The 12,931-nt window shown below is 46.3% G+C and overlaps 1 protein-coding gene across 8 annotated transcripts in view; it reads left to right on the forward strand.

Annotated features, from left to right (window-relative positions):
• EML6 (EMAP like 6) overlaps positions 1-12,205 on the forward strand; it is a 75,803-nt gene extending 63,598 nt beyond the window's left edge. For 4 of the 8 annotated variants that reach the window (XM_027653907.1, XM_027653909.1, XM_027653908.1 and 1 more), the window contains exons 28-39: positions 1,985-1,999; positions 3,223-3,231; positions 4,234-4,312; positions 5,091-5,220; positions 6,417-6,515; positions 7,671-7,691; positions 8,035-8,208; positions 8,893-9,101; positions 9,584-9,741; positions 10,370-10,484; positions 11,255-11,443; positions 12,029-12,205. In XM_027653907.1, the coding sequence (XP_027509708.1) occupies positions 1,985-1,999; positions 3,223-3,231; positions 4,234-4,312; positions 5,091-5,220; positions 6,417-6,515; positions 7,671-7,691; positions 8,035-8,208; positions 8,893-9,101; positions 9,584-9,741; positions 10,370-10,484; positions 11,255-11,443; positions 12,029-12,205 (1,375 nt within the window). The remainder of the gene's footprint in view (positions 1-1,984; positions 2,000-3,222; positions 3,232-4,233; positions 4,313-5,090; positions 5,221-6,416; positions 6,516-7,670; positions 7,692-8,034; positions 8,209-8,892; positions 9,102-9,583; positions 9,742-10,369; positions 10,485-11,254; positions 11,444-12,028) is intronic. The other 4 variants (XM_027653912.1, XM_027653913.1, XM_027653911.1 and 1 more) reach the window with 3 other exon arrangements.
• Positions 12,206-12,931: the final 726 nt, after the last annotated feature.

Below are 12,931 nucleotides of genomic sequence, written 5' to 3' on the forward strand. Positions count from 1 at the left end.
GGCAGGTTTGGGGTGTGAGGGATGGCAGGTTTGGGGTGAGGGACGGCAGGTTTGGGGTGTGAGGGACGGCAGGTTTGGGGTGTGAGGGATGGCAGGTTTGGGGTGAGGGACGGCAGGTTTGGGGTGTGAGGGACGGCAGGTTTGGGGTGTGAGGGATGGCAGGTTTGGGGTGAGGGACGGCAGGTTTGGGGTGTGAGGGATGGCAGGTTTGGGGTGAGGGACGGCAGGTTTGGGGTGTGAGGGATGGCAGGTTTCGTGTGAGGGATGGCAGGTTTGGGGTGTGAGGAACGGCAGGTTTGGGGTGTGAGGGACGGCAGGTCCTAGTACAGCAGGGCCAGCCTGGGCCCTGCTGAACTTGTTGAAAAGTAACTTGTTAAAAAGTAATGGCCCTCAGATTCCATTCCAAAGGATTACCCTCCTTATTAATCACTTGTTTCCCAATTGGACCCCGAGCTGGAATGATGTGGGAATGCAATGACTGCTGCCCTGACAGGGCCTGGCTGGCCCCACCATACATTCTGCAGCACTTTTGGATTATTTTTTACTATTTTTTTTAAAGAGTGCATCAGCATACATGTGAAATTATAAATATTATAACCATGCTAAGGCTTTTCCAGTGCTACAGTTTTGAAAAATAATTTAGATTCCTATTGATATTTCCCTCTAGTTCTGTTTCAGCTTTGCTTTGATCCACTGTATTTGGGAGCAGGGTATTTTCATGTTAAATCCTATTTTTCTTTGTTAAGTTAGCTAAAAAGTGGTAAGAAGAAGTAACAGCAGAAGAAGTTCAATGTAAAACTCCTCTGTGGATTGGGATGGGAAAATCCAAGGGTTTAGAATTCACAAAATCTTTAAATCCCTTCTTACAGCTCTAGGAGTTCTGCAGCAGTCTGGGAGCACTGGGGAGTCCCCTCCTGTGAAGGGCACTTTTAAAAACTGCCTTTGCATTTTTTCTGAAATGAACAGTATATTTTTTTAGATCCTGGATTTTCGTTCTGTTGTCCCACAAAACCTCCATCTGACCTCTCTTTGAGCCTCTCTTTCTCTTCTCAGGAGCAGTCCTGCCCATGTTTGTGTAGCATCCAAGTGTGTTCCCTCTGCTGTTCCCAACCATGTGTTAGTCTCCTTTTGGACTCTGCAGCTTTTCCCTGCCCATTCCTGCCAGCTCAGCCCATCACTAAGAGACAGGATACTCTTATCCATCTGTTCCTGCTCCACATCCCCTTGTTGGTCCCTTTCGTGTGACGCTTTCCAAAGTTCCAATTCTGCTTCCATTGGCCTCAGAGCAGAACCTTGGTGGGTTTGCCAATGTATTCCTGCTGCCAATGGCATCTCTGATCAGGCAGCAATTACGTCCTATGCTCTGGGAACAGGAGTTGGTTATATCCCCCTCCCACAGAACTTATCCTAACACTTTTTGATCTACTTTTTCTCTCTTTTATTTTCCATCTAAACTGATCTAACCCCCCCCTCCCCCTTAGCTTGGCCCTGTTCTCTAAGATCATGCCTCATTCCTCCCTCAGGGTGCTTCACTCTTCCAAACCCCATTCCCTGTCCCCCCAGCCCCGCTCTCGGTGTGTCTGTCTGTTATCCTCCATCCTGGTGCTGCCTGTTCACCCCAGCCCTGCTCAGACTGCTCTCCCTCCCAGGCCATTCCTGATGGTGTCCTGGCCTTGCTGAGGACACCTCTCTCTTCACATTCCTGCATGAAGGTGGCGGGTGAGAGTTTGTCAGCGGGAGGATGGAGTTCTCTCACTGACACAGCCGTGTGTGCTCGTGTAAGAATATCCTCGAGGCTGTCATGAGTAACAGGGACTTTATCTGCTGTATTCACAGTACCTAAAGGACTGAAAGCCCTCTAATGTCTGACTGTGTCTTATCTTTCCTGGAACTCATCCATCCCATAACGTAATTAATTTATTTTAAATTGCTGGAAAGAAACCGTTAATGCTTGTGTTATGTTTTAACTTGCTTTCCTTTGGAGGCAGGGAATTGTCAAGTAAGTACTAACACGGAGCCCAGGAAAAGCCCAGCTCGCTGGGAATGTGCCTTGCAGGCTGCACAGGTCCAAAAGGGCAAAGGGATGTCATTTGCTGCAGTGCAGATTTCTTGTCTTGACAGTGTCATCTTCTGTCTCAAATCAAATCAGGTGTAGTTATAGGCTTGTTAAAAATGAAATGACTCTTAAAATGTTCAAAATGTGCTGCTTTCCGTTCGTTGTATTGAGATGGTGACAAGGCAGTGACTGCACACGTGTGTATATATACATGTCTATGTATATATGAATGCACACAACATCTGTGTTCGTGTGGATGTGAATAGATCTCTCTCAGAGTGTTTGTGTGTGTGTGTCTCCAAATTAAACCTCATGCTTACAATCTGGTGACTATGAAGCATGTCACAGTGGTAGTGTTCTCTTGCTTTCATAAAAATTTTGGCTTGCTCTTGTCGTCAACTTTGATATTTGTAGGTGAAGAAATGTGAAAATGGTCTGTTCTGAAATGACACTAAAACAGAAAAAAGAGCAGGAAGCCTACGAGAAAATGATTCTTTTCCTAAGTACTGGTTCAGAGGCCTCCTAAACCTGGGCTGAAATGAATTAGTCCATTTGTTTTGTAAGAGAATTAAGTTTTGCAGTAGGTTCCCCTGCCCTTCCCTACCAGTGCTGGCACTGCTGCTCGGTGTTGTGTGAGGGGACTCCAGTGGCCCCTCTCAGAGAAAATAAAGGTACTTGTTCCCTGTACACAAAGCAGGACAGGCTGTCCTGGCAGGGACTTGGCCAACCCACAGTTATGGGCCAAACTGCAGCCTGAACTGGGATAGGGAACAAGCACCCACTGTGTGGGATCTCCGCAGTGCTCAGGAGACTGACAGCTTCCTCCCAGCTTCTGTCCCGTCAGGCATCTGAAAACAAACAGTGGAGTCCCGTTCTCCTCCAGTGTAAAGGGTACAGGAAGCAGGACTGTAGCTTCCTTTTCCCCTCTATCCCCCAGGATCTCTAGCTCAGCGTGCCCAGGGGTGCCAGGGTGCCATGTTTCCGGTCTGTACACTGGTGCACTCTTTAATTTCTGTTTTAGTTCTTGCTGGCATGCTTGGATAGCACGTGTTGTGCCACAGGGAATGACTGCTCGGCTCTGAAAGTGCTTGTGCATGAGTAACTGCTCACAAGTAACACCTAAACTCTATTAAGTTTCTTGCTTGGCTTTGTTTGCTGCTTACAAGGGGATCAAGGTAACTCTTTCACTCTTCTAATGTCACGAGATCACCTGCTAATGTAGCTGTTGGTCCTTAGTGAGTTTGCTTTGTTCTGTCTATTTTAGAGCTCAACTTTTCCTCCGAAGTCAGTATTTTTGCTGTGTAGCTGTGGGGTTTGTCAGTGGTTGCCTGTAATCCCTCCCATAAAAACCCAACTCCAGAAAAAGCAGCTCCCTGTAAGCCAAAGGGATTTCATTCTTCTGCAATTAATTTTACTGGCACTTGCAGTCTAAGGACAAGAGCAAATTTCACAGCATATGGAATATACAGCAAGGATGTACCGTTTGGAAATCCCAAACTGTGGGAATGCTTTCCAAATGCTCCCCTTAGCCTTGTGCCTCTTTTTTTCTTGGCAGGATCAGTAGCAGCACCAGAGATTATCTGGCTTTAAAGACCATTTGCACACATCAGATTTTGTCTCTGTCTTTGTAGCTATTTTAGCAACTGTAATTCTATAGAAATGCTTTGCTGGCCTTGGTCTCTTAAATTCACATGGATGAGTGACCTGTACATTTAAGTGGAATCATTTTATCTTTAATAAAATCTTCTCAAAATCATATTAAAACCATGTCAGGGTTTTGGGATGGGGTTTCTCAGAAGAAGCAGGGTTGGGCAGAGATCAAGTGTCAGCTGCAGAAAATCTTTTAGATCGTTCCTGAAAGCACCAATTTGCTATCATTTCACATTCAAGGTTTTTTCCATGAATTTATGTTATTGTGTTTTGGGTTTTTTTAAATGGTGTAAGGTGGTCTGTTGTGCCACTCACGCACAAAATCCACATCAATGTCATTTCTGTTCTTTCCATCAAAAAGTGTAGGATTTTAGTCAGTTTACTGTACAACTCTAAAAAAGGCATGGAGCTAATGCAGGGACAACTGGCCATTTCCTGCTCACACACAAAACATGTGCTGTGGTTTTGAAGGTTTTATTTCTCATTCAAACATACTGATCATCTCCTTTTTTCAATGTTCCTTTCAGGCCACCAGTCAGCAGAGCTGCTCCTCAACCCGAAAAACTGCAGAAGAACAATGTCCACAAAAAAAAGAAACTTGTTGAGGTCTGGCTTCAAACTTGTTCATTTGCTTGAGAAGTGACATGTGCTGGGTGAAACCCATCCCTGTTCTGTGGGCAGTTTGCAACACTTGGTCTGTGGCTGTCATTCACATTGTTCCAAGGGAGCTGGAGTTGTGTCTGGGACAATCATTAAATCCGTTTTCAGGGCTGGAATTCACCTTTAACAGCAATCCATTAACCGTCCCTGTGTTCCTGCAGGGAATTTCCATGGGAATTGCTTGTTGTAAGATGCAATTACACCTCTGGTTAATGTTTGAAGTACAGAGTTACCTACAGCCTACTTTGACTTCCTTTAAGGACTTTGGGGCCAGAATTTGGGCTGTTGAAATTTGGTAGTTTATGAGAATGATATTTGAAAACTCTGCAAATATCTTTATTTCTTTACCATATCTGATACCCTATATATCTATGTAATATATAGATATTAAACTGTGATGGGAAGAGTAAGGAAATCAGTTCTGGAAGTCGTAACTGTTTTGAATGGAAATGCACAGAAACAAAACATTTACATTATTAAAGAAATAATGGTATAAGTGCAGTCCCTTAGTTGCCCACTTAAAGTGTTGTAGACAGTCCATGAGAATGTCATGCCTCCATAAATGAGCAGAACTGGGATGACTAACTATTGTTTAATTATCCTGTTGCCTCTACGAGGTATTTGTAGCTTGTGTAATTTAGAAGTGTGCTCACGTGATCCGAAGTCTGAAATCTCCCTGTTTCTTCATTCCTTTCACTGTTCCCTCCGTGTTTTCCCTGACCAGGAGCTGGCTCTGGACCATGTTTTTGGCTACAGAGGCTTTGACTGTCGCAACAACCTGCACTACCTGAACGACGGGGCCGACATCATCTTCCACACGGCGGCAGCCGGCATCGTCCAGAACCTCTCCACTGGTAATGCCACACACATGGCACTTGGAGACCCAAAATGCTTTACCTGGGAAACAGTTCTGATTGAAAGCCTTAACTTTTTAATATTCCTGTGGCTGTCCCACGTTTTGCATCCTGATAAATAATGCACAGCCTGTGGGCGACTGGTGGATCAGACTGACGGTTTTTCCCACTCAGCTCATCCTGTAGTGAAGACACAGGAATGGTTTTCTCTCCCAGGAGGAGATTGTGGGTTATGAAATGATCAGTGCCCCCAAAAATATTAGGAGCTGTAACGTGCTTTGTATCATTTTGAATTGTTATAGCAAAGTCACACCACAACAACTTTTTTTTGGTGCAGTCCAACCTGGGCAAGTTGGGGTAGAAATATTCCTTGTGTTTTGAGTAATGTAAAGGAGAAAAAACACGAAAAATGTATCTGACCTTAAGTTGTAGCACCAACATCTCCATATTTTTTCACGTCTCAAAAAAAAAGAGAGGAGTTAAAGGAATTGTGACTTGATTTTATTCCCAAATGGTGCCAGTTCTGCTGCCAAGGAGGGGCACAGCGAGGAAACCTGTCACATCTGGTGGCCCTGGGGACTCCAGGCCTGGTGTGCCTCTGACCTGTGACCCTGGGAACATGGGTGGCCCTGGGAAACATGGATGACCCTGGGAAACATGGATGGCCCTGGGAAACATGGGTGACCCTGGGAAGCATGGATGGCCCTGGAAAGCATGGATGGCCCTGGGAAGCATGGGTGGCCCTGGGAACGTGGGTGGCTCTGGGAACATGGGTGACCCTGGGAACATGGGTGGCCCTAGGAGCATGGATGGTCCTGGGAACATGGATGACCCTGTCTGTTCTTTCTGGACCTGTTCCCTTGGGAGGGTTTTGTCTCCACTTTGCTTCCTGCTGACTGCCTGGTTTTACTGGGATGTTACTGGGAGACCTGGGCCTTTCATGGAGCAGTTTTAGTGTTTCTTGCAGTGGCTGTGAGCTGATTCCCTGGGTACAGGTAGTTCCCCAAATACAACCTTTATCTCTGTCTGTGTGTGTCTGTTTGGGAATGGGCCTGGGGGTGAGAGGGGACCAGCCCTGGACACCTTTACTGTCCTCCCCCATCCCCTGCAGAGCATCAACCAACTCAAACAGTCTCTGCTCCAGGGGCTCTGAGGTGGCTGCTGGGGGGAATAAATCCGGTTTTGGGTTTTCCCAGGCAGCCAGAGTTTCTACCTGGAGCACACCGATGACATCCTGTGCCTGACTGTGAACCAGCACCCCAAGTACAAGAACGTGGTGGCCACCAGCCAGATCGGTACGTGAGCCATGCACTGAGGGCCACCCACAAACCACGGGGGCACTGGTGGATTTGGGGCTTTTCCCAGTGGGAATGTTACCAGTGTTACTGTCCTTTGGAAGAGGTAGTCAAGCTTCAGGCTTTTCTTATGGTTTCAATTCCATCTCTGGTCGTGAGTCATTGGATTTTGGAGTTAATTGTAGGATAATCGTATTTCACAAGGCAGGATTTGATAAACTGCCTAAATCAGCTCATTAGTCTGATTTATAGAATGCCCTCTTCCTTTCCTGTATCCAAGGCACTGTTTAGCAGTGAGGATACTCTAAGGACCATTTCCTGTGCAGAAAAGGAGAGAAACAGAGGGAAATCTCAGCAGAAGTCAGGGGCCAATTGAGAAACCGTATGGATTTATGTGTTCATTATTCACATGGAGAGCCCTGTTAGAATCCCTGGGACCTTTGGCAGGAGTAAACATTGTATGGGGAATGTGGGATGACTTAGGAGATCTACTGCCTTTCAGCTTCATGCTGTAATAATTAACTTTATGAAGAAGAACAGGGCCAGAACTCCTAACTCAGACCATTCTGGAAGGAGACTCCAGTCCAGTAACTTTAGGACAGAAGTAACTTAACAAGGGGCAGGAAAATGGTATCAACGATCAGCGTGACAAACCATCTGCAGCCTGTGCTGAGCACTGCCACTCAGTTTGAGTGTGGGGTGAACACCCAAACCTGCACGTGGTGCCAGGGCTGGTCAAAATGCTGGTTTCTGGAAAAGGTGACTGTTAAAGGCCCTTTTCTTAGGGCCCCTGAGGTCAGTGTTTCTGAGTTTGGTTGATACTTCTTTGTGTAACTACAGATTTCATTTCACTTTTAAATTGAGTAATTTTAAAAACCTGCATGTCTTTAGCCTTTCTTTTAAATGCCACTTTTAAAACTCAAAAGTACTAAATATTGTTGCGATATTTGTGTATAAAACCCAATATACCCAAAAAAGTTCAACAATATTGCTGCTTATTTGTTTTGTTGATTTAATCCATATCCATTTTTCGAGTTTTTAATTTCTTTTTTCCTTCTGGTGCTGATGCTGGCACTTGAGCATGAGAAACACGACTTATTTCACCTATTGTTTTCCCTTGGTGCTTCCTCATTTGCCATTGCTCTCACAATGCAGGTGACATGACAGAATTCCCAGGTAAGGCTGACTCCTTTGTGAATTGTGGCAGAGTCCTGTACGAGTTTCATGTTGCCTCATTGTATCTGAATCCCAGATACAAGTGAAACATCTACGATTTCCTTTGCATGAGGCTCTTCATAAATGTTATGTTGTTCTTTTAGAACTTGTCTGATTTCATGGACTGCAATGATTCCCCCTGTGTTTTGCAAGCTCTTATGATTTCTCTCTGTGTTCCGGTAGTGTTACTCTTCAAACAAAACCAAACCCCCAACTTCTGTCTGTTCAGGTTAAATGTTGAGTGCCTGGTTTGCACTGGGGCCTTCCAGCATTAATCCTCTTTAATCCACCTCTTTGCCCCCAGGTACAACTCCCACAATCCACATTTGGGATGCCATGAGCAAGCAAACCATTTCAATGCTGCGCTGCTTCCACACCAAAGGGGTCAACTACGTGAACTTCAGTGCCACTGGCAAGCTGCTGGTGTCGGTGGGGGTGGACCCAGAGCACACCATCACCGTGTGGAGGTGGCAGGAAGGTAAAAACCACGGAGAAGTCACCTTCCCTCAGCCCAACAGAACCGTGCACAGTGATTGTTCACTTTGCCTTTCAAGCCTTGGGACTAGATCTGTGTTCTTACTCTGAGTGTCACAGTTAAGGGAGGTGACAAAGGGCTAGAAAATATGGATAAGGTGATAAATTTTGTATACATCTATTGTAAGCAGAAGTTTTGCTTAATACAAAATTACATGAAATTAAGGAAAGCAATTTCTTTTCCTTCTTAAAATCCTTGAAATTCTGTGCTGTAGCTAGGCCTTGGGGAAGTCATTTCCAGGAAAGAATTATCTTTGGGAAAGGTGGAGTGGACAGGAAAAGTGCCTCAGCTCATTAGTGTATCCCCGTGCGTTTCACCTGATGGGAACTCACTGGTGATCTCCAACATTTCTGTGCTGCTGTTTCACCGAGCCAGGAGGCACTTTGTGCTGTGAGGGCCTTAAATCTGCATTTTCTAAAACCATGGGGTGCAGTGGAGTAACCAGGGGCCTTATGGCTTGAATGCATTAAGATTGACACACTAAATAATGTCGGGCTTTGCAGCTTTCAGCGTCTGGGACACAGATCCCTAATCCAGCACCAGGTCAACTGATTTTATAAAATCGTATCAGTGCTTATTTTTACAGGTAAATTTAACTTTCTTTTTATCCTTTCCTAATTCAAACAGGGGCTAAAGTTGCCAGCAGGGGAGGACACCTGGAGAGGATCTTTGTTGTAGAATTCCGGCCGGATTCCGACACGCAGTTTGTGTCCGTTGGGGTGAAGCACATGAAGTTCTGGACACTGGCTGGCAGTGCTTTGCTCTACAAGAAAGGAGTCATTGGCTCCATGGAAGATGCCAAAATGCAAACCATGCTTTCTGTTGCCTTTGGAGCAGTAAGTTCAAATTCCTTGCTACAGAATTGTATATTAAGATTTAATTAAAACTGCAGTTTTCTGTGTTGAAATCCAGCCCAGGGGGGGTGGTGCTTGTTAGTGAAATGTGGATTTAACACCTGCATACCTTGACACCTTTACCTGTCTAAGCACAACTGGGTGTCTGTTGGTGACTGGTTTTTATTAATGGCTGTGCACACCTACTGCCTGGCTTTTATTTTCTTTGCTTCCCTGGTTATTTAGCACTTCACTGGTTAAAAAACTGTAATACTGTTATTTTGTACATAGACTCTGCAACCTTTTTCTCTGCTAATGGTATTTGGTGTGACAGTGATACAACCAATGGTGACAGCACAGACCACTGTCCAGACCACAGACCATAGACCACTGTCCAGAGTGGTCATGAAGGAATTCTGAATTTGATTTAAGGGATTTCAGTTGGAGCTGAACAGAAATGCAGAGGTTGCTGCTGTTTGTTGCAGAATAACCTCACGTTCACGGGTGCCATCAATGGAGATGTCTACGTGTGGAAGGACCATTTCCTGGTCAGGCTGGTGGCCAAAGCTCACACAGGCCCCGTGTTCACCATGTACACGACGCTGCGGGACGGACTCATTGTGACAGGAGGGAAGGAGAGGCCGTAAGACACATCCCCTTCCTGCAGTGCACTCCTGTGGGCTTGTTGTGTTGAGCTGTTCATCCACCACCCCAGGGATAACTGGGCTCTGTGCTGGAGCAGTTCACTCTCAGTTTTGCATAACCTGCCCAGCTGTCTCAGTAAGTCAAGGACCAAAGGAGGACACACTCCAGGGTGGCAGTTACACACCAGGGTCACAGTGAACCTCTTAAGGATGGATCTGAACACCTGGATAAGCTCCTTGTTGCCTGAACTCCTACCATAAGTGGGATTTTCTTAATTTCTTAATTCTGTTAAACTCCAGCCAACCCCTCCCAATAGAGACTCTGTAAGGCCTTCAAGTTACCAGAAGTACCATTTGCCAAGTGACAGAGATTTGAGATTAAGTGACAAGAGAACAATTGGATTTGGGTCTTTTTTTGAACAAGAGAACAAATTAATGATGCTGTCGAAAACATGAGGTGTGAAAACATTTAGTTTCTGATTTACTTTCCATAGCGCAGTAGCGAGGAGTTTACATATGGCAGAGATGATTCAGTGTGTGCTCTGTGACAGGAAAACACTGATGGGATTTGCAGATGGGATTTGTGGTGAAGGAGACACTTGGGTAACACCCCCCCCTTCTTTGCAGCACCAAGGAGGGGGGGGCAGTGAAGCTCTGGGACCAGGAGATGAAGCGGTGCCGGGCCTTCCAGCTGGAGACGGGACAGCTCATCGAGTGCGTGCGCTCCGTGTGCCGGGGCAAGGTGAGGGAGCTACACCCAGGGGGAGCCTGGATGGCATCACAGGGGAGGAGACTTTGCCTCCCTGCTGCTCTTCCTTCTTCTCATCTTCCTGAGCTCAGGGGTGGGCTTGAAGCTGCATTTGTGATGCTTAGTGCCAGCCTCTGCTCCACGGTCAGCAGGGGCAGGGCAGGGCTTGGCAGGCCCCCGAGGGACAGTGCTGAGTGCAGGGCCACATTTCATCACCCAGACCCTCACCTCCTGGTTTGCTTTTCAAACAGCAAAAGGAATTTGGGTACCTGCAAGGTTTGCTTCCCATGAAAGGCAGGCACAGCTCAGGTGCTTCCTTGGGGGACAGCAGATCACAACTTTTGTTTTATTGAAGTCAGAAAAACCCCAGAATTACTGAGGGACTTTGGTAAAGTGGAAAACGTAGAAATAGGAGAGTAGTTTGACTTGCTGAAGTCACTGTTGCCCACGTTTAAATTGTACTTGTAAATGTGTCCTTGCAAATGCTCCATGACAGGAGGGTGTGATGCTGCACGTCCGTGATTGTCCCCTGAGCTCTGTTGCACTGGGCACACCAAGGCCCTGGAATTTGCCATACTCTGATAACACCCCCACTGGTGGGGAATGTTGGTTTATATTTCCAATCCAGTAGCCACTAACCAATTCCAAACTGTATCTGCTTTTTCCAAGTATTTGCCAAAGAAAGCTCTTGTAGTGCAGACTGTGAGAGGATGTTACTGTTACACTGACAACCTCTGTCCATTCTTTTCTTCTGCTACAAACAGGGGAAAATCTTAGTGGGCACGAAAGATGGAGAAATCCTTGAAGTAGGAGAAAAAAACGCTGCTTCAAACTTGTTGATTGACTGTCACATGGAAGGGGAGATCTGGGGCTTGGCAACTCACCCCTCCAAAGACATATTTATCTCTGCAAGCAATGATGGAACAGCGAGGATCTGGGACCTGGCAGACAAAGTGAGTATCCCCAAGTGGAAAAGCCTGTGATTAAACGGGAATGTTTTGTAGAACCCATCGTGTTGCTTCAGGGGTTTTTTCCCAAGACAAATTGACTAACAACCACCATTTCTAAAACCAACAGATCAATAAAACATTTTAAAAAAGTTGCAGAAAGGTTTCTGCTCCTGCTGGGTAACATAAATCTTTTCAAAAGGTCCTTAGCTGAGCTAGCAGGGATCGTTTTTAATAAGGGGAATGAATATGTTATAAACACAATCAGCAAAGAGAAAGTGCTACCAGTTGTAAGGAGATATTAAAGTCACAGATCAGCAAATTGATTTTTTGGCTTTTTCTGCTGTGAAACTGGATGTCACCCTACAAACTAGATGCAAACATGAAACCCCCCTGAGAATTCCATGCACATTCCAAAGCCTGCTCTGCGCCATATGCCTGGTGGGACGCGAGTCGGGGCGTGAAACTCCGGGTTTATGTTTAGAGGGAAACAGAGGAGCGGCTTTGTTGGGAACGAGGCGAGGTTGAGGCGCCGTGTTTGGCAGCTGTCCCTGCCCGGGGAGGTGTGAGCCCGTCGCTGTGTCCCCACAGAAGCTGGTGAACAAGGTGGCCCTGGGGCACCCGGCGCGCTGTGCCGCCTACAGCCCCGACGGGGAGATGGTGGCCATCGGCATGAGGAACGGCGAGTTCGTCGTCCTGCTCGTCAACAGCCTCAAGGTCTGGGGCAAAAAGCGGGACAGGAAGTCGGCAATCCAGGACATCAGGTAGGAAATCCCACCTCAGGTGCTCCAAATGCACTGCCCCAGCTCCAGGAAACGGCCAGCAAGGTCCAGAGTTCCAAAAGGTTTCATTACTCCGTGTTTGTTGAAACCTCTGTGGAATGGAGATGTGCACTCACATACCTAAGGCTTGCATTTCCATTTACCTAAAGCTTGTGTATATCTTGGATACCACACACTTGTTTTTCCCTGTGATTAGTTCAGTGTTCTCAGCCACATTGCAGAGCTGTGATTATGGGAGTTAATATGACAGTACTTTTCCAAATTGCAAGTCCTGTTGTGTATCCCAGAGGATTAGAGTTACTCTGCACATGGCAAGTGCACTGGTTAACTGCAAACAATATAGAGCGAAATCACAGAATGCTTTGGGTGGGAAGGGGCCTTAAGGCCCATCCAGTCCCACCCCCTGCCATGGGCAGACACCTTCCACTAGCCCGGGTTGCTCCAAGCCCTTCCAACCTGGCCTTGGACACTTCCAAGGATGGGGCAGCCACAGCTTCTCTGGGCAACCTGTGCCAGGGCCTCCTCACCCTCACAGCCAAGAATTCCTTCCCAGTATCCCATCTAACCCTGCCCTCTGGCAGAGATATCCTCAGTCTTCCTTTTCTTGGTTTGGGTTCAATCTTGCTGTTGATAGAATTTTCTTCTTGTTTTCCAGTAAAAAAATTACTGTTGTGTTGTCATGAGAAACAAAAGCAAGTCTTGCACAGAAACA

The sequence above is a fragment of the Corapipo altera genome, unplaced genomic scaffold (assembly GCF_003945725.1).
Source record: "Corapipo altera isolate COAL_440 unplaced genomic scaffold, ASM394572v1 70, whole genome shotgun sequence".
Classification (NCBI taxonomy): Eukaryota; Metazoa; Chordata; class Aves; order Passeriformes; family Pipridae; genus Corapipo; species Corapipo altera.